This window comes from Malaclemys terrapin, chromosome 16, assembly GCF_027887155.1.
Source record: "Malaclemys terrapin pileata isolate rMalTer1 chromosome 16, rMalTer1.hap1, whole genome shotgun sequence".
Lineage (NCBI taxonomy): Eukaryota > Metazoa > Chordata > Testudines > Emydidae > Malaclemys > Malaclemys terrapin.
The window spans coordinates 26,733,633-26,759,184 of NC_071520.1; the positions used below are offsets into that span (position 1 = coordinate 26,733,633).

The following is a 25,552-nucleotide window of genomic DNA, read 5'->3' on the forward strand; positions in this document are numbered from 1 at the left end:
AAAAAATTTTTTATCCCTCTTTGTTAAGAAAACACACATCCACATCTTACTATGTTTTTCCATCTAATGAGGGCTGTGTAGCTCCTGAATCAGAGCTTTTCCTATAGAGCAATGGAGGTTTTCCCTCCTTCCCTTCATGTTCAGTCTGAGCATACTGCCTCTAGAGATGAGTAGAATGTCCAAAGCTTGTTTTGGATTTACAAATTATTCCATTTTAAGCTTGGAGGTATATAAAGGCCTCCATGAATCTGGTCCTTGGATTTTTTGCAGGCTTGTTTTGGGGTCAATTCCAAGTTAACAAAACCTCTGCATCCCATTAGCATACAACACAAAGGAAATAGATCACTCCAAGGTGGATTTTTCTATCAGCTGAATTCACAACCAAATGAAGAGAAGACTGGAAATGTACTGTTTCTAACCTGACCTTTGGAATTTTTCAGGCTGTTAGCAGGAATCCTGGCAAAGCTCCCAAACAGAGAAATAACTGACATGCTATGAACACAACCTACTCCCCCCTAGGATGGACTGCATATTACAGCCCAAACCATGGCATTGTTCAGAAAAAAACCTCTGCTGCAAAATATCGTTTTAAAACGTGCTATTTCTGTAGTGTCACATTATTGTGAAAAAATCTTCCGCTAACCTCACGTACAGAGAAATTTCTCACAAAACTTTAAAGCCTTGGAGTGCAGGTACTAATTTGAATGGGATGCAACTTAAATGGGAAGCAACTAGGACACCTGCATGCATTGTTAACTAGATGTCCTTGAAGGTAAAATAGTCATTGTAGGGTAGCAGGGATGATTTCACCATGTAATTCTTAACACACATGTAAGTAGCACAGCTCAATTTGCCACACATCATACAAGCACACGGTGTTGAATAAATTGCACTTTTGTTTATTTTAAAGTAAGTTTTTTGCTTGTATTGCACATTCGATCCTCTCTCTGGGTATTAAAATAGTGGCAGCTGCTGTTACCTGCGAGAGGTAAAGCATTTAGCAAGATGCATCATATCTGCACTGAGTGGCTTTCTGAGTAGACTATAATGAAGGATGTAAAACACTTTGTTATCATAAATCCAATCTGGAGAGACCACATGATAGATTTCCAAACAGCTGCTTTACGAAGTGGACATTCTAATAAAGGTGCAGCAGAATAGTACATAGTTTGGGGCAGTTGCTTGAGGCTACTCTGAGAAGAATGGTTAATAGAGCTGTTGCTTTGTAATTATAATTAGAACTCATCAATATAGAACTTTTGATTTTTATCCTCTCTGAATCTGACCATCTGCTCTGATTTAACTTCACTCTTCGTCTGAGAGAAGTAGCCATTTCTATCCTTTCCATGTCAATTCAGCAGTGAACAAGACCAATAAATCAGCCAGAACTACCAGCACCTATGTGCTAGAATAAAACTATGAGAAATAAAGACTGCCAGTCAAACTGTCAGTGTATAAATAAGAGTGGATTTGGAACCTGGCTGACAGTCATTTACGGTCAGGAACAAAATCCAGATAAACATAGCCATCTACCACAAACTAATATTCACAAAGCGCTTTGAAATCTTCCTATGAAGTGCAACAAAAAGCACAATATTACAAAATCAAATTTTAAAAATAAAATCGAAGTAGGAATAAAAATGGACTGAAAAAAAATTATAAAAATAAACTATTGGTAATAAATGTATCAAGATTTTAACAAGCTCTTCTATAGTCCCAGTGGTCTGGATCATCATAATATCGAACACCGTTTCCTCTTTTTTCGGCGCTTAGCTTTTTTCATGGCATTCAATGCAATATTTGTTGCGTCTTTAAAAACATTCTCTATGTTTTCTCGACACTTGGCTGAGCACTCCAAATAAGCTTGTGCCTTCATCTGCTGACAAGTTGCTTCACCCTAGAAGAAAGGAAGGTAACAAACGTAAGTGTTCTTGGAGTTACAGAGGGAAGAAGTGAATAATTCTGAAGATATCTTTATACAATAGGGTCAGGCAAAAGAAGGCAGATGCTTTTGTTTGTAGAGTTAAAGAATAAGTAGTAGTAGTCCTAAGCACTACTGTAAAACACATATTTAATAATGATAAATTAATAGGCTCCATTTATAGAACAACTTTATTGATTTTTTTAAAAGATTAATCTAAAAGCCAGTTTGGAAGTGCAATGCAGTGGAGATTTCTTGGTTGCCTACTTTGTTGTGTGTTAAAGCCCAACTTTTTAAAAGTTTAGGCTCTAAACAGAACCTCCAAAACCCAAACTTGAATGCTCAAATTAGCAATAAGGTGTGTATCCAGTCTGTCAGGACCCATATTTGAAAATTGGGCCTACAGTACAATCAAATTGACCCAAGCGCAATTTTACATAAAATTTCTCCACTTTCAGATGTCAGCAGGCTCCAGAGGTGGAGGGATCAGTGTTTGAATCCCAAACTCAGTTCTTAGCATTAGAAATATCTTGTGTTGCATGAGTGGCCCCTTCTGCTTGAGCCAGGAACAGAGTGGATGAGTTTCAGAAGACGACTCAACCAGAAGGATGGGTCAGTTTTAGGTAGGGTACTCAATGAGGAGGAAATGGAGCATAAGAGACAAGAAATCCTGAAGCACACTGCCCCCAAAAGAAGCTTCTTACTAACCGATAGCCATAAGAATTCTGTATATTATTTATGTTTCTACAATACAAACTGCTGGTATATGCCTGTTATCCATTTGGTGATTGACCTCTATCTGGAAATGTATACTGTATCTATATGTCAGAGGAGTCTGAAGAATCCACTCAAAGCTGGGACTGAAGCCAGGGTATTTAGGGACCAAAGCAGCAGTTCCGTATCTTGAGCTGAAAGAAGATCTCCCTCGTAGGAAAGTTTTAGTTTGCCACATTGTTGTAAAGGGTCTGAAAAGTTTGTAAACTAGGGGCTTGTCTTCACTACCAGGATAAGTTGACCTAAGTTACACTACGCCAGCTACGTGAATAATCTAGCTGGAGTCGATATAGCTTAGGTCGATTTATCCCGGTGTCGTCGCTGCGTTGCATTGACGGGAGGCGCTCTCCCATCGACTTATTTTAATCTTCTTGGGAAGCTGGAGTACCAGGTCAACCGGAGAGCACTCTGTATCCTGCTAAAATCGACCCCTGCTGCATCGATTGCAGGAGCGTTGATCTCCCTGGAGTGCAGACCCGCACTCAGTCCTTTTAAGCCATGCTGATAGATTTTCTTAGAAAGGAGCTTTCATAAATGTCTACACTTTCTTGTGGGAATAACAGTATCAAGGCTCCTGGCAGCACCTGCGCTGAAGTAAATAAAATATTATATGCCTGACATTGGTGAAGAGAGTCGCTAAGTGCAATGGAGGCAGTATGCAGAATTTCACAAGATGATAAACATTTTTGTTTCTGACTGACTGGAAAGAACACTGTAATTTCTGACACCGATGCAGCAATAGTTCCTTTTTTAATATTGCAAAATTTTGGTACACCTCAAGCTGTTGCCCAAACTTGTATACAGAATACTCAAATTTTGCTGCTGTCTTCGTGACCTGTAGCAGGAGGGATGACAGTCGTTACAGGAAAGAACAGGGAAGCAGCAGACCTAGGTTCTAGTTTCATTTCTGTAGATGCTTCCTGTGCAACAAGAAATAAGTCACTCCACCACTGACTAATCATCCCCATCTGTAAAGTGGGGATAGAGATACTTGCCTACATAACATGGGTGTTGTGAGGCTTGGTTAATGTTTGTAAAGTGGTGCTTGAATGGTAAATTTTGCATCAATAAGCAACAGTAACCTTTGAGGTGAGATGCTCCTTTCTGTGTCAAGATTTTCATGGCAGTGCTTACTATTCATGAGTAATAATACCATATTATAGGAAATGTACCTATTGCTCGTGCAAAGGACAGAACTCTTAAATGCAATCCTCTTTACCTGGTTATATGTGATTGGTTCCTGCTCAGAAGACATGAGCTTACGTAAATGTTCTTTGTCCTTTCGAAGGTCTGTTTTGCAGCCGATAAGTATTAGAGGGACTCCTCGGCAGAAGTGACTTACTTCAGGATACCACTGATGGTGGAAAATGAAACATTTAGGTAAGCTTTAAAACAAAACAAAACAAAAAAAAGACAATGCCTAGGAGCAAAATCAGCATTCAATTTACAACAAAACTGTAGAAAGTATCCAGTGCTAGGAACAGGGTAGGATATTATTTGTTTAAGTGAGTATTTATAGATATACTGCAACCTGACCTGTAAATATGTGGGGCCCCTCCTTTCCTTAAAGTACTCAGAGGTAAATTATGCTCTGCTCATGGAGGGTTAACTCTGCATGGGACTTCCTATATCTCAGTGGTTCTCAAACCCTGGGCCGCTTGCAGCCCAATCAGCACACAGCTGCAGGCCATGTGACATCCTCAAGGCCATACAGGTAGTATTGGATGCAGCCCACAGAACACACTGGTAAATAGGTTGATTGAAAACCATTGCTATATCTCCTACATTGTGTTTTAAGACATGAGCGAAGATTGAGATAGAGAGCAGTTTGGAAAAGCTGGCAGTTTCTTTAGGACATGAACTTGCATTCCTTGCACACCCAAAATTTCTATCCTGGGCAACGAAATGTTGCTATTGACTTCAAGAAAGCAGGATTAGCCCCATAACGAGCATGCTTTCAATAAAATAGCCAATTGAATTTTTTTTTTTTTTTTCTGGACTGAGCAGCTGCTGCATCTAGACCGTATCAGAGGGGTAGCTGTGTTAGTCTGAATCTGTAAAAAGCAACAGAGGGTCCTGTGGCACCTTTGAGACTAACACAAGTATTGGGAGCATAAGCTTTCGTGGGTAAGAACCTCACTTCTTGCATCTGAAGAAGTGAGGTTCTTGCCCACGAAAGCTTATGCTCCCAATACTTGTGTTAGTCTCAAAGGTGCCACAGGACCCTCTGTTGCATCTAGACAGATTATTTATATAATGAAAGCACCTAAAAACCCCAATCAACATCAGGTACTGTATAATCATATAGGTAAGATATGGTCCCTGCCCCCCAAAGAGCTCACTCACACTAGTGTAAATCCAGAATAAATCCTCTAAAGTCAGGTACAAGATCAGAATCCAGACCAGTCGTACTTAGTTTCATTTATCTGTTTTTAGTCTTAAGCTTTCACTTTGGAGCATCACAAAGACTGAACAGAAATACTAAATTCAAAGATATAAAGAGGTGCCTACCTGTCTCCCCTATACCCAATACCATACATCACTAACTTTGGAATCAAATTCACCTCCATTACACTCAAATCTAGTGTTATCTCATTGTTGTTGATTTCAGAATTGCTTAGAAAACAGACTAAATTCCAAACCCTTTGAGTGAAGGGCTAGCTCATTATATATTCTGAAACAGATGGAGTGTATGTTACTTAGGGTACGTCTATACTTCCTTCCTGGTCCGGATGTAAGCGATCGATCTTCGGGGATCGATCCCGGAAAGTGCTTGCCATCGACGCCGGTACTCCAGCTCAGCGAGAGGAGTACGCAGCATCGACGGGGGAGCCTGACTGCCGCATCTGGACCCGCGGTAAGTTCGGACTAAGGTACTTCGAATTCCGTTAATAACGTAGCTGAATTTGCGTACCTTAGTCCGAAGTGGGGGGTTAGTGTGGACCAGGCCTCAGAGAGATTAGAGAGACACTGACAGCTATTATACTGAGGCTTTTTTTTTTTTTTTTTTGCTTTACTCTTCAATGTTTAATACCATCTTAAAAATTTTTGAAAATAAGAATTTTGTTCTAATTTATACAGACTGGCAGCAAGAATAGCTGTGCACACTGACAGTGTTGATAAAGAGTCAATAGAGTGAAAACCAAGAGTGTGGAACACTTCTTATTTTTTACAGAGTTTATAAAAAAAAATTTTTTTTAAGGCAGTGATGGAACTGTGGCTTTTAACTAACAAAGATTTATGATCCAGAGGACATTCTCCATCAGAGTACAACCACTTTCACGTGCTGTAGGTCACATTTTGAGCCTTAAGTGTGCAGTAGTCTCCCTTTAGATGTTTCAGCCTAAAGATCTGTAATCAATCACAGAACTGAAACTAAGTTATAGTAAATTTCTCTTAGTAACTCGAGCAAGGGGATTGACCTTGAACTTTCTGCCTTCTGGATCTGGGGTCCCAGTCAACCTTGCAGCAGGGGGTCACAAAGAGGATGACTTGTTGTTAAAAGCCAGGTGAAAGAGTTCTTTGGGGCAAATAACAATAGAACAAAAATATATGAATAAAAAGAGGGAGAGAAGACAAGCTTCATATGAGGTACTCCTGGACAATTAGATCTTGCTCTTCTGATTTCTCTGTATTTTTTTTTTTTATATTGTATTGAAACTAAGAGGGCCCTAAACCCAATCCCGAAATCTGAACACCCATAAATGTTGGAGAAACTCTTATCCAGATCTCAGAACTGTGTCTCAGGCCCATTGCTAGATGTGTGGTGATAACTAATAAATGCACTGTTCATTTATCTTAGGGAGTGGGGCTGCTAAATCAATCAGGTTGTTACAAATCAGTCATTGTCACCCATATAGCATAGTAAATTTAACATGAATGAGCCAAGTAATTATGAGGTCTCTTACCTTAATTAAAACGTTATCATAGCTAGTAGGGTTCATAACATCATAACAAATTAAGACCATGTTTGTATTCTGGTATGAAAGTGGTCGTAGCCGATCATAATCCTCCTGCCCTGAAACATGGGAAAAAAAGGTGATGATAATACTTTGGATAAAAAAACCTCATTCTTTATAATATTACAATGCAGATATTTTAAAATGCATTCCCATTGCCCGCAGTATGTCTTGTCTTAAAAACAGTAATGACAAATTGTAAACATTTTTAATAAATCATTGGCCTTAATAGGATGAGTTCCTTGTTTGAAAATGTATAAGAAGATATGTTTGAGAATCAGCTTTATAGTAAAAAGATCTATAAACATTGAATCCTTGTGAAATCTCAGTATGAAGCAAAAGGATTTTTTTGGTCTAAATGTTCAATATTTTGCAACTTGGTACTAAGCAGGACACAAAGCCATATGGTGCAGGATCTGAAACATGAAGACTGGATTGTCATTCACTAGTAGAGACAAATGCAGGAGTCTAGACTGGAAGCTTATTACTGATTAAAAACTGTGGAATTGGCAAGGGTCTTATTGACATACAGAGTTCAATGGGCAGGAAGCATGCCTACTTTTTGCCAGATGTGAATGCAGCATAATAAAAAGGCTTAAATAACAAATGCCCCTCTCTTACCGACGTCAGTGAATGGAGCAAGGTAATGAGCATGACAACTGCCACCCCTCAGATGGATTGCCATCCATTAGTGAGCACGTAGCCTCACCAAACTACACTGCGCAGCATGCCCAGTTCTAAAGAGTACTACTACCAGCTGCTAGCTGATTTTACAAGATACACAGCAACATGAGCCAGTCTTAACTGATCTATGAAATGGGCCTTAAGAGCTGCTGATACCGCCTGGAAATGTTTGTAAAAATTTCTTTTTAGGAATAATTTGACGTGTGGGGAATTCATTTTACTATTCACACATTCACATAAGAAAACTGGTCTGCTTATTTCCCTGTATTTATGACATACCAGTCACCTTCAAACCAGAGCATTGTGATGTCACACTGAGCAAGCGTCTGGAGGTGGCCAATCAGCACCAGAGGCAGTTGAACTAAGAAATCAAAGATCCTGTTTCATCAAAGGCCAATACTTCAATAGGATGTTTTTCAAAGTTTTCCAGAAGGCACCAGCGGATGTTTAAGAAGACAGTGAAGACTCTGATGACCACTTGAGTGCTGACCCATGTGTCAGGTATGTCAGCAGGAAGTTTTTGACTTTCCAAGAAGTGAGTCAGGGATGCCAATCCTTTTTGCATTATTATTTTCATATATTTACTGAGCACCATGTGTGCCTGATACTATACAAAAACACAGAGGCAATTCCTGTCCAAAGGCTATCACAAATAAAATCTTTGCATCAGCATTACGTAGAGTGTACCCCTCTGCTAACCATTATTTCAACATACTTTCTAATATACAGCTGTTGTATCATGGTATTCAACACAAAGCCCTACACTACTTATTGTACTCAAAATGCTTGACTCCAAAGTATGGTGCTATCAGGAAGGGCATGGATACAGAAAGAACAATATTGCTACAGAGCATTCAAATCTTTCACCTGAATATTTAACCCCTGCTGGTAACAGGATTTCCAACTATTTGCATAAAGGGATGGTGGGGGGTTAGGACCCAATTCTACATGGTGCCCAGAGCCCTTAATTTCAGTGGAGTTAAGAGCATTTAGTATTTCAGAGGAGACGCTCCAAAACAGTGCAGAATTGGGCCCTTAAACTTTTAATCCCAGAATAAGACAATTAAGGAATTTATTGTGCTCTGCAGTGTTTATATAACATGCAACAACTGTATTTCTAATCCTTCTCATTTTCTGAAATCCACCTCGTTGTTTGCACCAGATTTACCACTTTTTTTGGGGGGGGGAGGGGGGTGTCATATAATGCTTTGCTTAGGTGATCATCTAAAGTTGTATTAAATTTCAGGAGAAAAAAAATAAGAAGGAAATTAGTTGTAAAGCAGTATGGCTGGGATGTGTGTTTGTACACGTGCTTCTTTCACTCACGTTTATTACTCTTAACCTGCACAAAGGCAACTTTATGAAATCAAGCTATCCTCTAGCAGCCAGTTATAAAATTACCCACAGTAACTACTCCAGCCTCTCAACTCATTTGCTGCTACTTTGCCATAACATTTGTGATTGGTGAAGCAGATTGATGGATGTTCCATTTTACAAAGTCATGATGACCTGCCCAAGTTGGAACAGAGCAAAAACACTTAGTCTGATGAACATGCTAGGGATCTCAAAAGAGCTGCTTTTGATGGTGTAAATGAAACTGATGTGCCATAATGAGAAACAGAACAGATAGATATGACATCACAGGGCTTTGTCTTCACAGTCAAAGTTGAGGGTGGGTTGAGAAGAACCAGGTATTTATTTTTAATTGTAGACTAAGATAACCAGATAAAGACATGAGGAAATGTAGATTTACACAGGCTTAACATGTTTTTTCTTACGTATTTTATACACCTCAGGAATGGCAAATACAGAGCATAGCAAAAGCTAAAATACACACACCATAATGGGAAGGCTAGAAAGGACATGGTTTATGGAAATATAACATGATCTGATTCCAGAGAGTGCTTATTTGTTTCTCTTCAACTCTGCCAAAATTAACAGCTTTAGAGTTGTTCTTAAAAATAGTTGTGTTATAACTTTAGCAGGCTGAAACTCATCTTAAACAACATTGGAAGAAGGACACTTTCAAGTTCTCTGTTGCAAATATAGATACTTTAGCACTTATCTTGTGGTAGATATATATATAGAATAGTGCAATAGGAAATGTTTGCCCGTATGTGAAATCCTATTGTCTGAGCTAGTGTGCTTTCTCTTTTTTGTAAAAAGCAAAACAACAAAACCTGTGTGAAAGAAGGAATGATGGAACTAAGGGTTTGTTTATACTGTATTCGCATAGACATACCCGAGCTAGCTTTAATCAAGCTAGGTTGAAGCTGTAACAGTGAGTGCTTCAGCACAGAGTAGCCCCGTAAACAATTGGCCAGGGTTCTCAGTGGGCTTGTACAGGTTTAGCTTTGGTATGTCTACTCAAGCTGTAATCACACCCTATGAGTAGAGTATACACATGCACCAAATGTTTTAGCGTTTAATTGCCATAAAGAAGTTGGAGGAGGAGGGGAGAGATGTGCATATTGTAACTAAGCTGCTGGATGGCTTCCATCCCCAGCTCCCAGAACAAGTGTGAGGGAAAGGTTTGGGCCACAGCCCTCTGGGAGGGGCAGCAACCCAAATCAATATCTAGCTAATAGAGGGCACCATGTTACCCAGAGTGACCAATCAAAAGAACTACATCAGGAGGCAGAGGGGATCAGGCTCAGGAAAGATCCTGTGGGTGCAGCAGGTTGACGGCAGCAACCTGAAAGCTGGCTGCAGAAGGGATCCATGCCAACACCTCACTGGCATCACCAATTGAGATACCTCGGTTTAGTGCAGGGGTCAGCAGCCTTTCAGAAGTGGTGGGCCGAGTCTTCATTTATTCACTCTGATGTAAGGTTTCGCGTGCCAGTAATACATTTCAACATTTTTAGAAGGTCTCTTTCTATAAGTCTATAATATACAACTAAACTATTGTTGTATGTAAAGTAAATAAGGTTTTTAAAATGTTTAAGAAGTTTAATTTAAAATTAAATTAAAATGCAGGGCCCCCTGGACCAGTGCCAGGACCCAGGTAGTGTGAATGCCACTGAAAATCAGATCGCGTGCCGCCTTTGGCACACGTGCCATAGGTTGCCTACCCCTGGGTTAGTGATTACATCATCAGACCCCTTGGTGCTGCAAGGCCCAGTAATTCCATATTTGAAAGCTTTTGTCAGACACCAATATGACTTATTCAGGATGCAAACATTTTTTAAATATTATGGAAATGTTAATTAACCAAAACAAAAAACCTCCTCTGACATTTTAGGAACAGGAAAAGGACATCCAACTAAACCAATTTGCTTCATCCAACTCTGGGTGGCAGATTTCATTTTCCTAGTCAATCCCCTTTCATTCCTTGGTCCTCCTACCAAGATGGTCAATACAAGGGCTAATTAAAGGTCAGTTGTGGTGGTGGTGGTCTGTGTAATATGGACAACTGTCTTCTAGGAAGTGGAGTAAAATCTCTTAATTTAGGCCAATGAATAATAATCAGATGATTGTAAATTTCAACCTGTTTGCAATGCCCCAGGTTTGACAGGAAGCTATTACATTACATAACATTTTGAGAGACCAGACTGTGATGCCTTAATTAATCTGGGTCCAGTTAGATCCAAAAACTAAGCAATACGTGCCTTTCTTCTTGCCCTCAAACACAGTGATGAGAATTGTCAAAATGGCAGACGCATCAAATTCTCATCATCCTGTCACACACACAAAAATCCAAAACCTTATCAAAGACTTGTCCTTTCACAGCTTTCACCATTGCATCCGGATGATGACATGCAAGAACAGTAGTGTGAGAACACCCTTTTCTCAGTAAGGTTACTCAGACTGTGGTCAGAATTTTTCTTCACTGTGGCTTTAAAACAAAAATTCTGCAAGATGAGATTAAAACAAACTTGCAGGACTGAACAGAAGGGGCCACTTAGCTCAGACAAAACCTTTGATTACTTGTGTTCAGTCTCAGTTTTAATTCTTCTCTCTCTGTTGTGTTGTCAAAATTGGTGTATGAAAATTCCATTAAGGTTCTTTTATATACATTTTTTTCTTTCAAAATTTTCATTCGTTCTCTTCCCACAGTACACCTCTACCTTGATATAACGCGGTCCTTGGGAGCCAAAAAATCTTACCACGTTATAGGTGAAACCGCGTTATATCGAACTTGCATTGATCCACCGGAGTGCGCAGCCCCCCCCGAGTGCTGCTTTACCGCGTTATATCCGAATTCGTGTTATATCGGGTCGCGTTATATCTGGATAGAGGTGTATTGTAAAATAATTGCTATTTAGCATTAATTTCCTGCATCTTTGTGCCTTTAAGAAGCTGCCTGCACAGTGCTTCACTTGGTACAGCTAATTTCACATGAGATGCTTAATTCCTTGCCAAAGACCACATGCTCACTCCTTTGCCTGAAATGGCAACTAGCCAATGATGTCACAACTTGGCCTTAAGAACAGGTGGGGCTTCAGTCTGATGGGGGACAGGAAGAGAGGAGGAAATTAGGCCATGAGTTGCACTCTCTCCAGTCTCGCTGCCAGAAGGGAAAATTGGGCTAGTTTGAGTTTCTCAGCCTGCATGAGGCCCTAAGCAGCTTGGATTGCTTGCATAGACTACCCACCCTGCATTCTACATGGGGACATAATTAAAATTCTCTCTTGCATCCAAGATCCTTGGGAACATATCATGATACTTTCAATCAGCTTAATGACCATTGTGCTTTGTTATAGTTATTCAGTAGGTTCCTACAAGTGAACTATTTCTCTATTCTATAACATTCTGTCCATGCAAAGAGGACCAACACCTAAGAATTCTTAGACCAGGTCTCAAAGAACATGACTTTAAAGGAAGGCATTAAACTCCTGTAACAGACACAATTATACAATAGCCTACCCACAACAGATGTTTCTTCCTACCCCCTGTCAATTCATGTCTAGATTCTGTCCTGAAGCATGAAAGCTTACATTGCTTATAAATTATAATCTTAGCTGGTGTTACTGTAACTTATTTAAATAAATAGGATTCTCTTTTAATCTAAGCTCATTTCTTCATTAATTTCTTGTCGCAGTGAGTTTCATGAATTAATTACATATTGTCTGATAAAATATTTTTGTTTATCAGTTTTAAATGTATTGCCTGTGTACTTCATAATAATGTTGAAAAAATGCAAGCCATCGGTATAATGGACTTTTATACTTATTTTTAGATTTTTCCTAATATTTTAATTATTTACTTCTAGAATATATTCTCTGGATAGAAAAGGTCCCATGGAACTACAATTGACAGACAAGGGAAAAATATTTATTTAAAGCTAAATGTCAATGGCATCCTATGAACTGACCAGCAAGAGTGCTCCTTTCTCTGGGTATGTCTACATCAGGGGTAGGCAACCTATGGCACGCGTGCCAAAGGCAGCACGCAAGCTGATTTTCAGTGGCACTCACACTGTCCAGGTCCTGGTCACCGGTCCTGGGGGCTCTGCATTTTAATTTAATTTTAAATTAAGCTTCTTAAACATTTTAAAAACCTTATTTACTTTACATACAATAGTTTAGTTATATATTATAGACTTATAGAAAAGAGACCTTCTAAAAACATTAAAATGTATTACTGGCACACGAAACCTTAAATTAGAGTGAATAAATGAAGACTCAGCACACCACTTCTGAAAGGTTGACGACCCCTGGTCTACATAGCAGTTGAAGATGGGACTGCAGCATGGGTAGGCACAAATGTGCTAGCTTTAGTTTAGCTAGCATGACTAAAAATATCAGTGAAGATGGGGCTGCATGGGCTGTACAAGCTCACCTGGGACTCTGGGTACACACTTGCATTGCAAGCACATGCCACCATGTCTTCACTGCTATATTTAGCTGTGGTCACTAGATTAAAGCAGGTACAGATATGCCTATCTGAGCTGCAATCTCACCTCTGAATGCAATGTAGACATACCTAATTTGAGGCAGCATGTTGGCATGACCTGTGAAGTGGTATGCAGGATCCTAACTACATGAAGATTGAAAATAATCTCCTTTCCAGCCTGGCAGCTGGTGGCAATTGATAGTGCTACGAAGGGTATATTTCCTCTTAAAATGAACATTTCAATCACATAACTGAGAACCCCTATAGTTAAAGAAAAATTCTGAATTATCTTTTGTTTAGTCTGTGGTATGTTAGCTAAGGCTATACTTTCAGAACTCAGTTTAGAAAACTTGGGGAAATTTACTTTCTTCCTGGCAGAAATGAATCAAAAGTTAAATATGACCATATTAACAGCCTTACATTTTTTCCCAGGAGGGCCCTGTGAGTCACCTTGTTACCCCCCGGCTCCCGTATGAGGGAGTCTTGTGCTTGGCTGGGTGTCAGCTCCCTAAGTCCACCAGACTGTGATCCAATCAAACAATCTCCTCTTGCAGTCCTACCCTTTACTTTGTCTTGCAGATTAACAACATGTGCCCCCCAGGCCCTTTGAAGCATTCCCCTGTGATATCCAGCCCCTGACACTGGTTACTCACAGAACTACCAAGTCCACTGTTCCAAAGGACCAGCTTGTATGATCCAGCTCAGGATTTAGATATACCGATAGTAAAAACAAAATAAAGTTTTTATCATTAAAGACTAAAGATAGTGAGTAAGGATATTGGAAACAAATGGTTACATATAAAACAAAATCATAACATGCTTTCTAGAGACTAAACTTCATTAGCAAGGACATTCATCTGAGGGTTAAGTTTCTCACCCCCAAAATATTTTACAGCATCTTCAACCAAGGTTGGCTGAGATCCCATGTTCATGAATGTAAATGCAGTGCCCATTTACTTCCTAGATGTAGGATAATGGGGTGTCTTTTTTGCCTCATAAATATGCCCCCAAAGTTCATTGGCTTTGTACACAGCCAGGATAACCACCTGAGACTTATTTTTCCTGTGTGCTGCTTCCCTGTTGACTTCAGATCTCCTTGATAACTTGACTTGGTATGTAAATGGACATCCATTGTGTTAGCTCACAATGTTTAATTTACATCCTAACACATTTCTTACCTCCTGTCCGGAGGAAACTCTGTTTTCACTTCTGCCTTGATACAGACTTTAAAAACATATGTATATATACTGAAACTATCTCCTTACATAGCATCTGTACATATATTTCACAATGATATTGATGACCAGTGTGACCCTGCTTTTCATTTAAGAACTAGAATGTACATGCCAGAATCATGGTATGCATCCGAAGAAGTGGGCTGTAGTCCACGAAAGCTTATGCTCTAATAAATTTGTTAGTCTCTAAGGTGCCACAAGTACTCCTGTTCTTTATGCCAGAATCAAGATATTCTTGTAACCCTGTTGCCAGTTGCCATTAAGGGGTTCTTGGGTCTCACACGCACTTTTCTAAACTCCTCATCAGAAGGTTTTGGATCTTAGTGGCAACCATCTTTGTGGTCATGTAGGACTGGAAGGACTCCAGCTAGAGATTGTCAATGTCCCTTTTAATCAGCCACAGTGAGCAGTATGTGTGACAAAAGGCATTACCTCCCCTCCCATGCGTCCCTCCGGAATGGAATATGCTCTTACCTAACCTCCTGAGATGGCAGTGGAGGGAGAGACCAGCACCAGAAATTAAACCCAGATCTCCTGAATTACAACATAAAGCATCATCACCAGTGAATTGCAATTCTTTACATGCTAAATGAAAGGAGTTAATTTACCTCTCAATTCCTTTATCTCACTTTACAGTGAGGCATTTTAATTGAATAAGCAGATGCAACATGTATTTGCAGGCAAAACAATGTATTGCAAACTCTTTGTGGGTTGCAGCACACAGACCACCAACTTCCTGCTACAGCAAGAGATGTTTCTGATAAGGAAGATTATAGAGAAAGTAGCACACAATAATACAAAAGATCTACTATGAAAAATTCTTATTCTATCCACTTTTATTCCAATTCATGATTTCCAGTTGTTGCTAAACTGACCATATATAATGAAAACTTTTCCCCCTAATTTGAATTAAACCTGTGAAATATATTAAAATTCTCCTCCATTTTTATTTTTAATATTTCTCCATAGTCTCCTTGTTCATGTCCTCACAAAGTGGGAGGGAATGGCTTAGAGACCTAGACATCAGGTTTCAAATACAGAGTCCTTGAAACTACAGCCTTAACACATGGCAGCACCAACTCATCCCTTCATCCTACTGAGGTAATATATTGAGTTATATAAATTTTAATACGTGGGGGTGTCTTGGACAAGACCTTAAACAACTTTGAAGTCCTGTTTGCTCTGTGTGGATACTGAAGACCCAACAGCACTTTCTTGAAGAAATGAGATTTGACTCCGCATCCCATGCCAAAGTTTCCCCTCTGACACTGTTGTCAGGTGTGCCAGTTGGTTGAAGCCCTTCACCCCAGAGATGGCTGCATTTCTGTGGTACTGTAGACTTATAGTTTGTGAAATGTTCTGGGATCCTCCAGAATGAAAAGCACTACAGAAATGTAAACTCTTATTAGAGTTTCTTTCTAGTTTTGCATATAGGTCACTATTCTGTACTTGACAAAATAGCTTCCAGAACTTGATCTCCTGTTGTTTATATATGAAGAATGAAAGAGAAATGTCCAAAACTACCTTGATATTTATGTAATAACTTTCTTAGAGACCCAAAGATTTGTTTCACTGGAAACAATTTCAATTGTTTTGTGTTTAGATTACTGGGGGATGAAACAGCTCCAACATGTTTTAAAGTATTACTTGAACTGATCAGTTTATCTTCCTTTTCACTGAGCTGATCAGAAATCTCATACTACAATCCTATTACAGTTTGCAATATTAAGGTTTCAGACTTTATTTTCTTGTCAACAGAAGAATCTGGGGGATCTTGGGCTTATAAATGTCATATACTTGTAACTATATTATTGTTTTCGGTCAAGATTTTCCATGACCTTAGTAAGTTTATTTTACAAGAATCACATTTTAAACAATGTTCTTTTGCCTTCAGATAAGTTATACTAGTTTTATAACACGTACTATGCTTTTGCAATGAGCACCTCACCCTCCCTGATTGAACTAACCTCGTTATCTCCATACTGATTTATACCTGCCTCTGGAAATTTCCATTACTTGTGTCTGATGAAGTGGGCACTCACCCACGAAAGCTTATGCTCCAATACTTCTGTTAGTCTTAAAAGTGCCACAGGACCCTCTGTTGCTTTTTACAGATTCAGACTAACACGGCTACCCCTCTGATACTTGACACCCGCTAGTTGACAACCTCAGCTTTAAGTTTCAACTGCTTCCCTGGTGACAAAAATGTTAACTATATACACAATGGGGCCTTTAACTTGTTTGGACTTCTATGTTCTATTGCAATAAAAATGTGAAATATAGTAATAGTACATTTTCAGAAATGTTTCTATTAGTACAGAACATAAAATAGTTACCAGTTGCTTTATTACAATTTTAATAGAAATGGAAAATTTGCCTCAAATGTTTTAAATATTAATAAAATTCATTCTTCATGCCTTTTATATATCAGCACTTCCATTTTCTCATGGACTCATATACTGAACAAACCCTGGTTTGACAGAAGAATAATTTAGTAATCACTGATATTCTTTATGTCACAGCTATATGAGCTAAATAGGGGAAAAAAACAAGAATGTATACATTTGCGTATGTAAACCTCAAGTGGCATTAATTCAATCTACTGCTAGTCAAATCTGGTGATTGATACTGTTCAATCAGTAATTGAAAGGGCTTTCCAGCTGGCTTTGAGGCAGTCAGAGAGAAAGCATGATCCAATGATTAGGTCAAATTCCTATGTGACCTTGGGCAAGTCACTTGGCCCAGATCCACAAAGGTACTTAGGCTCCTCAAGTCAATTGATTTATGAAAGTTCGGCGCCTAAATATCTTTCAGGATCCAGGCCTTAGTCTCTCTCTGTTTTATCTCCACTTTACAGATGGGGAAATGAAAGTACTTCCCTGCCTCACAGGGGTGTTCTGTGGAAAAATGCATTAAAAATGGTGAGAAACTCAGATACTATTGTAACAATGGCCATATAAGTAGCTAAAATAATTTAACTGCTGCTATGATTTAAAGCATCTATGATGCTCCCCAGGACACCTAGGGTTGCGAGGCACCTCACTACCACCTGCCCTAGGGGTGAGGCAGTGCTGTGGATCAGCTCCTTGAAGCCACCAGGCTCTGGCAACATGAGCACTGCCTTCAAGGCCTCCGCAGGCCTTGCTCTCTCCATGCAGGACAGTGATAGGCACACACCAACTGCGGAGACCTCCAAATGTTCCCCGTAGAGTTCAGCTCTTTTTCCACTGAACACTCACAGAATTACCAGGCCTGCTGTTCCCAAAGAAACAGTACACACCACTTGTAAGATTCAGCTCAGGATCATTTTGCTTTACACCCCAGCACTTGGATATATTTATAGTGAAAACAATAAGTTTATTACCAAAGAACAGAGTTCAAGTGATAGTGAGTAAGAATAATGGAAACAAATGGTTATATATATATAAAATATCTCACAACACTCTTTCTAGAGACTAAACTTAACTAACAAGTTTATCACTTGTCTAAAGAAGCTTATCTCAACCAAAGTTCTCTCCAGTGTTTTCAACCAAGCCTGGCAACCCCTCACCAAGGAAACTCATTGTCCTTCCTAGGCGAAGGATGCCAGGATGTCTTCTTTGTCCCCCAAATGTACTAGAGCTAACCATTCATGTGCACATCAAACTAGGGTCATCTCCCATCCCCACTCCTTACTTCCTCTGGTTATTTTTCTCTCTTTGAAGCTTTCACAATCCTTCCTTAGCATTTGGTTCAGACCAGTGGGAGGAGCCCCACTGGGAATGATACAACACATAATTTACATGTAAACAGACACCTAGATAAACGTATCTTGTCTGACAGAAAACCTGTTTTTCACCATTGCTGATGACCGGTCCTTACGCATAACTCTTAACATAATTTTCAGCGTACATACGTAACTTCTTACACAACATTCATGTGTGCGTTTTGCAATGATACTGATGACCACTGTAATACTGGGATTTTTCTGAGACCTCACATGACACTCTTTGGTGAACCAGAATGTATACACCAGACCCAGGAGATTCCTGTAATTCCTATTCACGCCCCTGTGTGTCCCTTGCAAGTTGGCACTAAGAGGTTCCTGGGTCACAGCATCTGAAACAACTGAGTAACTTCATTGGCTCTGGGCACTATAAAATATATTGTACTAAATTTGCAAAAGTGGGCATCAACTCAAGATACCTTACCATGCCAAAGATATACGGAGCATCTTCCCTTTGAAAATTAGGCCCCTGAATCATAAAAATGTAGGGCTGAGAGGGACCTTGAGAGGTCATCTTGTCCATTCCCTGGTGCTGAGGCTGGACCTAGTATACCTAGACCATAGCTGACAGGTGTTTGTCCAACCTGTTCTTAAAAACCTCCAACGAGGAGGATTCCATAACCTCCCTTGTAAGCCTGTTCCAGTGCTTAACTATCCTTATTAGGAAAAACTTTCTAACTGTATCTAACTTAAATCTCCCTTGTTACAGGTTCAGCTGATTACTTCTTGGGCTAATATCATTCCGGATATGGAGAAAAATTGATCACTGTCCTCTTTTAACAGCCCTTAACATATTTGAAGACTGCTATCAGGTCCCCCCTCAGCCTTCTTTTCTCAAGACTAAATATGCCCAGTTTTTTTAAACTTTCCTCATAGGTTAGCTTTTCTAAAACATTTATTGTTTTTGTTGCTCCCCTCTGGACTCTCTCCAATTTGTCCACATCTTTTCTAAAGTGTGGCACCCAGAACTGGACACAGTACTCCAGCTGAGGCCTCACCAGCGCTGAGTGATCGGGACTATTACTTTATAACACTCCTGTTATTACATCCCACAATGATAGTAGCTCTTTTTGCAACTGCATCACATTGTTGACTCATTCAGTTTGTGATCCACTATGACCCCCAAATCCTTTTACTGCCTAGCCGGTTATTCCTCATTTTATAGTTGTGTGTGTGATTTTTTTCTTCCAAAGTGTCAGGCTTTGCACTTGTCTTTATTGAATTTCAGCTTGATGATTTCAGACCTATTCTCCATTTTGTCAAGGTCATTTTGAATTCTAATCCTGTCCTCCAAACTGCTAGCAACACCTCCCAGTTTATGCCATCTGCAAATTTTATAAGCATGTTCTCCACTCCATTATCCAAGTCAATAATGAAAATATTGACTAGTACTGGACCCAAGACAGACTCCTGCAGGATCCCACTAGATATGCCCCCCCAATTTGATGGTGAATCATTGATAACTAATCTTTGAATAGGGTCTTTCAACCAGATTTGCACCCACTTTACAGTAATTTCATCTAGACCATATTTCCCTAGTTTGCTCATGATAAGATCATGTGGGACTTTATTTTTTAGTAGTAGTAGTACTATTTGTACTATGGTAGTGCCTAGGGGCCCCAGTAATAGACCAGGCCCCATAGTGATTGGTGCAATAAGGTGTCTCATGATGGGTACTGAAAAATTGAGGCACCAAAAATCATTAGACACTTTTGGAAATGTAGGCCATTATGCTAGTGGAAACAGGGTCACCTAGTCAGATGGCTGCATAACTCATCTTTAAAAAAAATTTAAATAAACCCCCAAACATTTCAGCTAATCAGAAATTTATTAATAAACTGCAGCCAATATAATGTGCTTTTAAGATAGTTACTTTTATGACAAAACTGGTCTCCATTAGGCTATAGCACACACTAGGGCTTTTCTAGACCAATGGGAATGCAGTAATTCAATAATGCTACCATACATAACTGCCACATTAGTGCGTTAACATTCATCTGACAAAGTGATTTAATATACCTAAGTCATGTGATATGATAGAAATAAAGTCATTGTACTGGAACATTGATCCTGTAACAACATCTCGTGTCCTGAAAATGAATTCCTCAGCACTTATGTAGCAGGACAAACCCCATCCTTTGATAGTGTTCTGTTCCAGTTAAATGCTCTCTTAAGCCCACTTCTAAAATAATAATATAATAATATGGAGATATACCTATCTCATAGTACTGGAAGGGACCCCAAAAGGTCATTGAGTCCAGCCCCCTGCCTTCATTAGCAGGACCAAGTACTGATTTTGCCCCAGATCCCTAAGTGGCCCCCTCACGGATTGAACTCACAACCCTGGGTTTAGCAAGCCAATGCTCAAACCACTGAGCTATCCCTCCCCCCATAATACTGCACCATTCAGATTTACAAGAAAGAACACATAATTCTTGGCCCTAATCCTGCAACCAAAGAAGTCAATGGGAGTTTAGCCCATTGGCGCACGTTTGGACCTTAGAAGATGTACTCATATTATAAACTCTTACTCTGAGTAAACTACCAACTTCAGAAAAAGGTGAATTTAAGAGGATCTATTCTTTACAGTGTGAACCCAGTCCAACACTGAGATCTGCTAGTGTGGACCCAAACCGCCAAAAAAGGCCCCATTGACTTTCATGAGACTCCATATTGGGATAAGGATCCACACTAGCAAATCGCAGTAAAGAATTGGGACCTATGGTTGAAACTGTGCTAGCAACAATCATAGTTTTAACCACAGTGTTTTGTGGGCATGGGCACATAGTCCATAAGAAACTGGAATGGTCTCACAAGACAAGTGGTAGAAAACACATCACTGAGTCATTTAAAATTAGACTTGACAAAACCCTAGAAAACTGTCTAATAGATAAAACCCTGCACTGACAGAGGACAGTCAATATGACCAAGCAAGTTTACAAAAAATAAGTGACACAGTATTTGCACCCCAAAATTCTACATTAACAAGTTCCAGACATTGGTTATGCATAGTAGATTTCACACCGTTCTTTCCTGAACTTAAAAAACCCCCTCCAAACTAGTGTATGGTAGGATCCAGATTATCTGTATCACTGGATTCAAGAGCAAGTGTGTCAAAAAAAATAGGGAGACATACTGGCAATTTATTAGGAAAATGTGGGTAATCAAGATCCTACTGTACTGGACAAAAGGTTCACCGCAAAGATCATTTAATATAAAAAATAGTGCTGAAAGATGATTACTCTGATGTCCTACAATGGATTTAAAAGGCCAACTGTATTTTTTTAAATATAAAAATTAAAAAATTGCTTAATCAGCCAAATTCAGCTGTAAGTTAAACTGATGTAAATTTGGAGTAACTGCACTGCGTTCATAGATTTATAGATTCCACAACCAAAAGGGACGCTGGATCATCTAGGCTGACTTCAAATACAATACAGGCCATAGAACTACCCCAAAATAATTCCTACAGCATACCTTTTAGAAAAACATCCAATCCAAAATTGTCAGTGGTGGTAAACCTCCTACAACCTTTGGTAAATTGTTCCAGTGGTTAATTACTCTCACCTTTAAAAATGTAAGCCTTATTTGCACTCTGAGTTTGTCTCGGTTCAACTTCCAGACAGTATCGTGTTATACAGTTCTTTGCTAGATTAAAGAGCCCATTATGAACTATTTATTGCCCATGTAGCTACTTATAGACAGTAACCAGGTCACCCCTTAACCTTCTCTTTGTTAAACTAAATAGATTGAGCTCCTTGAGGCTATAAGGCATGTTTTCTAATCTTTTAATCATTTTTGTGGCTCTTCTCTGAACCCTCTCCAATTTATCAACATCCTTCTTGAATTGTGGACACCAGAACAGGACACAGGATGCATCCGAAGAAGTGGGCTGTAGTCCACGAAAGCTTATGCTCTAATAAATTTGTTAGTCTCTAAGGTGCCACAAGTACTCCTGTTCTTTTTGCGGATACAGACTAACACGGCTGCTACTCTGAAACCTATAATGAACATAGTTGAACACAAACCATTCCATTCATCCCTGGGAAGAAACCATAAAAGCTGTCAATGTTCTAACATACATTTAGCATTGTGGGCTTTCTATTTTGAACACTAACAGGCTTTTTTCAAAAATCCCTTTTGCTGTTTTGATCACACATGGTGGGAGATTAAAGTATTTTCCTGGTTGATTACATTACATTTTGCTTCTGGGCACTTGATTTTTAATACCTTCAAGATGTGCATGCTATTTGGTGACTTTCTTAATAGTCTTCACTATTAAGAACAAAGCCGTGACTAAAACTGTAAATTCATTAGGACTAGTGACGTTCTTCTCACTGGCAGTCACATAGACATGACTAAATTGATAATAGAAGTTGTTTTATTCTTTCAGGGTTCTGTGTGTTTTGACCTCTTGTAGTTTTAACTCTAACATAACCAATAAAAATACCTTAACTGAAAGCAAAAAGAAAATTTGCTTGGTTTTACAATCTTTCCAATATCAGCCTGCTGTACATCCAAAAGAGAACAAGAACAATCTAGTTTGGTGAATGTCTAGTATTTTGCTGGTAAAAGGGGTCACATAAATAACATCCCCTCAAATGTCTGAAATATTAAAGAATAGTTGATATATCAAATAAAAAAACACAATCAACTAAATAATTTCTGTAGTGCAAAAATTGATCTGCTGCATTGCTATTAATAGCACAAAAAACTTTCAGCCAGCTTCCTACTTGCCTAAGGTCAGTCCCACTGTGTAATCCCTTACCAGGTGCTGCAGAAAAATTGGCTGTGCTGGTCTACTTATTTATTTTTCAAATAAGCAAGATTTTGTTCAAAGTGATTTACCTGCAGTGTCATACAAATTCAGAATTACTTCTTTATTGCCAACGGTAATACTGGTGGTATACTTCTCAAATACAGAAGGTGCATATTTCTGTCAAAAAAAGGAAATACAACTCTAGTTAAATGATAATAATACTATTTTGCAGTTCAGTAATCCCTTCCCTTCAGGGATCTCAAAGCACTTTATAAGCATGAATGAATTAAGCCTTACAGGAACTCTGGTAGCCAGATATTATCCCCATTTTACTGATGGGGAAGGTGAAGCAGACAGGTTAAAATGACTTGTCCACTTTCAGGTGGCAAAGAGCAGAAGGGCTAGAAACAGCACTGACATCTCCTGTAGGCTATGTTCCCATATATTTGGTGTATGTACTCTAACAACAAATTTTAATTCTCTGAAATGCAATTATACAAAGAGAAAGGAATGATTCAGCTGTTACAGGTTTCAAGCTTTATTTGAACCTCACCACCAATATTCTAGGTACAGCTGTTTTCTGAGCCGGATACCCGGTATTCTCCCTCCTAAACCTTTTGTGTTACCAGAAAGCCCCAACCATATCTTCACATTACAGGTTTCAAGACAGAGACTTCTCTGAAAATAAGGCTGTTTACAAATGCCTAGAGGAAAAGTCATTCTTGAACTTAAAAAACTGAAGGCACAACGGGCAAGATAAGGGTCTAAAACCAACTCTCAAATTTACTCAGCAGAGCTCAGCCACCGCCTGGCAGTTGCTTCTCTCAGGCAGGTACAAACCCGTCGCCTGCACATCCTGCCACGACTTGGTTTAGCGATGAGTTGAACAGCCTCCAGAAAGCCCCCACCCCGCTTCCTGGAAACCCCCTTCACCCCACGACAAACCTTCCCAGCCTGCTGCTAGCGCCAGCCGCACGCACCTCTGCCTCGTCCAGTGCGGGGCCCGGCGCGGCCCGGCACCTGCTGTGGCTCTGGCAGCTCTGGCCAGCGAGGAACAACTTCTAGGGCATGAATGTCCCCTCACCTCGCTGGCCTCCGCGAAAGAGCTCAGCAAGTGAGCCCCTGGGGGGGGGGGGGGGGGGGAGCCCGGCCCGGCTGCTCGGGGCAGCCCAGCGCCCAGGGGCGGGCTAGGCTCGTCCTCTTTGGGGTAATCCTGGTGGAGGGAGGCAGGGGGGGCTCCTGCAGATGCCAGCGGGCTGCCCCCTGCTGGGGCGGGAGGGCTGCCGGGCAGGGGCGCCTCGGGGAGGGGCAGGATGGGGGTCAGGCCCCGGCACTCACCTCCGGGAAGGCTCCCTTGGCGTACACCATGAGCAGAGACGTTTTCCCGCAGCCTCCATCCCCCACGATCACGATCTTCAGCTCCTTCTTGCCGGAGGGGGCGGGCGGGCTCTCGCTCTTCTTGGGGTCCCCGGGCTCCGCGCCGGGGACGGACCCGTTCGGCACCGCCATGGGCGGGGGGATGCTCCCGGCTCTAGCGCCGCAGCAGCAGCCGCCCCGCGGGAGCAGGCGGCATCTCCGTCAGCTCGGCTCCCTGTGCGGCCGGGGGTCGCTGCTCTCCGGGCTGAGGAGGGCGGGGAAGGGGCCGAGCTGCCCCGCTCCCGGCTCCGTCGGGGATTGGCTGAGGGGAACACGCTCGGCTCGAGCCGCCTGCGCCAGCCGCAGCAGCCCCGGCTCGGCTCGGCTCCGCTCCCCGGAGGTGCCCCACACACCGCAAAGCCGGACCCCGCCCCGCGGTGGCGCCATTGCCCGTAAACCCGGCTCCGCCTCACGGCCCGTAGGCAGACGTCGCTAGGGGAGCCTTCAGTGCAGCCACTGAGACCCCCCCCCACACACACACCTCCTACACCCAGGGGCCCTAGGGAACTGAGACCCCCCCACACACACCCTCACACATGGGCCCCATGGGCATTGAGACACCCCCTCTCCCCCCCCCAGATCCTCCTACACCCAGGGGCCCTAGGGAACTGAGACCCCCCCCACACACACCCTCACACATGGGCCCCATGGGCATTGAGACACCCCCTCTCCCCCCCCAGATCCTCCTACACCCAGGGGCCCTAGGGAACTGAGACCCCCCTTACATCCAGGGGCCCCATGGGCACTGAGACACCCCCCCGCCCTCCCCCACAGATCCTCCTACACCCAGGGGCCCTAGGGAACTGAGACCCCCCTTACATCCAGGGGCCCTATGGGAACTGAGACCCCCCCCACACACACGGGCCCCATGGGCATTGAGACACCCCCCCCAGATCCTCCTACACCCAGGGGCCCTAGGGAACTGAGACCCCCCTTACATCCAGGGGCCCCATGGGCACTGAGACACCCCCCCGCCCTCCCCCACAGATCCTCCTACACCCAGGGGCCCTAGGGAACTGAGACCCCCCTTACATCCAGGGGCCCTATGGGAACTGAGACCCCCCACACACACACGGGCCCCATGGGCATTGAGACACCCCCCCCCCAGATCCTCCTACACCCAGGGGCCCTATGGGAACTGACACACACACACACATACCCTCCCCCCCCATGGGAACTGAGACTGACCCCCCCACACAC

General features: G+C 41.3%; 2 protein-coding genes across 12 annotated transcripts in view; one reads left to right on the top strand and one right to left on the bottom strand.

Moving 5' to 3' along the window:
* TMEM120B (transmembrane protein 120B) overlaps window positions 1-20,293 on the top strand; it is a 65,444-nt gene extending 45,151 nt beyond the window's left edge. The window contains exons 12-15 of one of the 10 annotated variants that reach the window (XR_008442506.1): window positions 3,984-4,075; window positions 7,046-7,839; window positions 15,381-15,512; window positions 18,887-20,293. The gene's annotated coding sequence lies outside the window, so the exon portion shown is untranslated. Of the gene's footprint in view, window positions 1-3,983; window positions 4,076-5,398; window positions 5,553-7,045; window positions 9,461-15,380; window positions 16,781-18,886 lie in introns of those variants that run through there. The other 9 variants (XR_008442507.1, XR_008442508.1, XR_008442504.1 and 6 more) reach the window with 9 other exon arrangements.
* Window positions 879-24,682, bottom strand: RHOF (ras homolog family member F, filopodia associated). 2 transcript variants are annotated; one of them, XM_054006221.1, is made up of 5 exons: window positions 24,275-24,672; window positions 23,026-23,113; window positions 6,604-6,713; window positions 3,915-4,049; window positions 879-1,897 (listed from the first exon to the last, which is right to left on the bottom strand). In XM_054006221.1, exons 1-5 carry the CDS (start codon window positions 24,443-24,445, stop codon window positions 1,733-1,735), a joined length of 669 nt encoding a protein of 222 aa, XP_053862196.1. In that variant the 5' UTR covers window positions 24,446-24,672; the 3' UTR covers window positions 879-1,732. The 2 variants fall into 2 exon arrangements, with proteins under 2 accessions (XP_053862196.1, XP_053862195.1); XM_054006220.1 differs by lacking the exon at window positions 879-1,897 and having other exon boundaries at window positions 1,935-4,049; window positions 24,275-24,682.
* Between the last annotated feature and the right edge of the window lie 870 nt (window positions 24,683-25,552).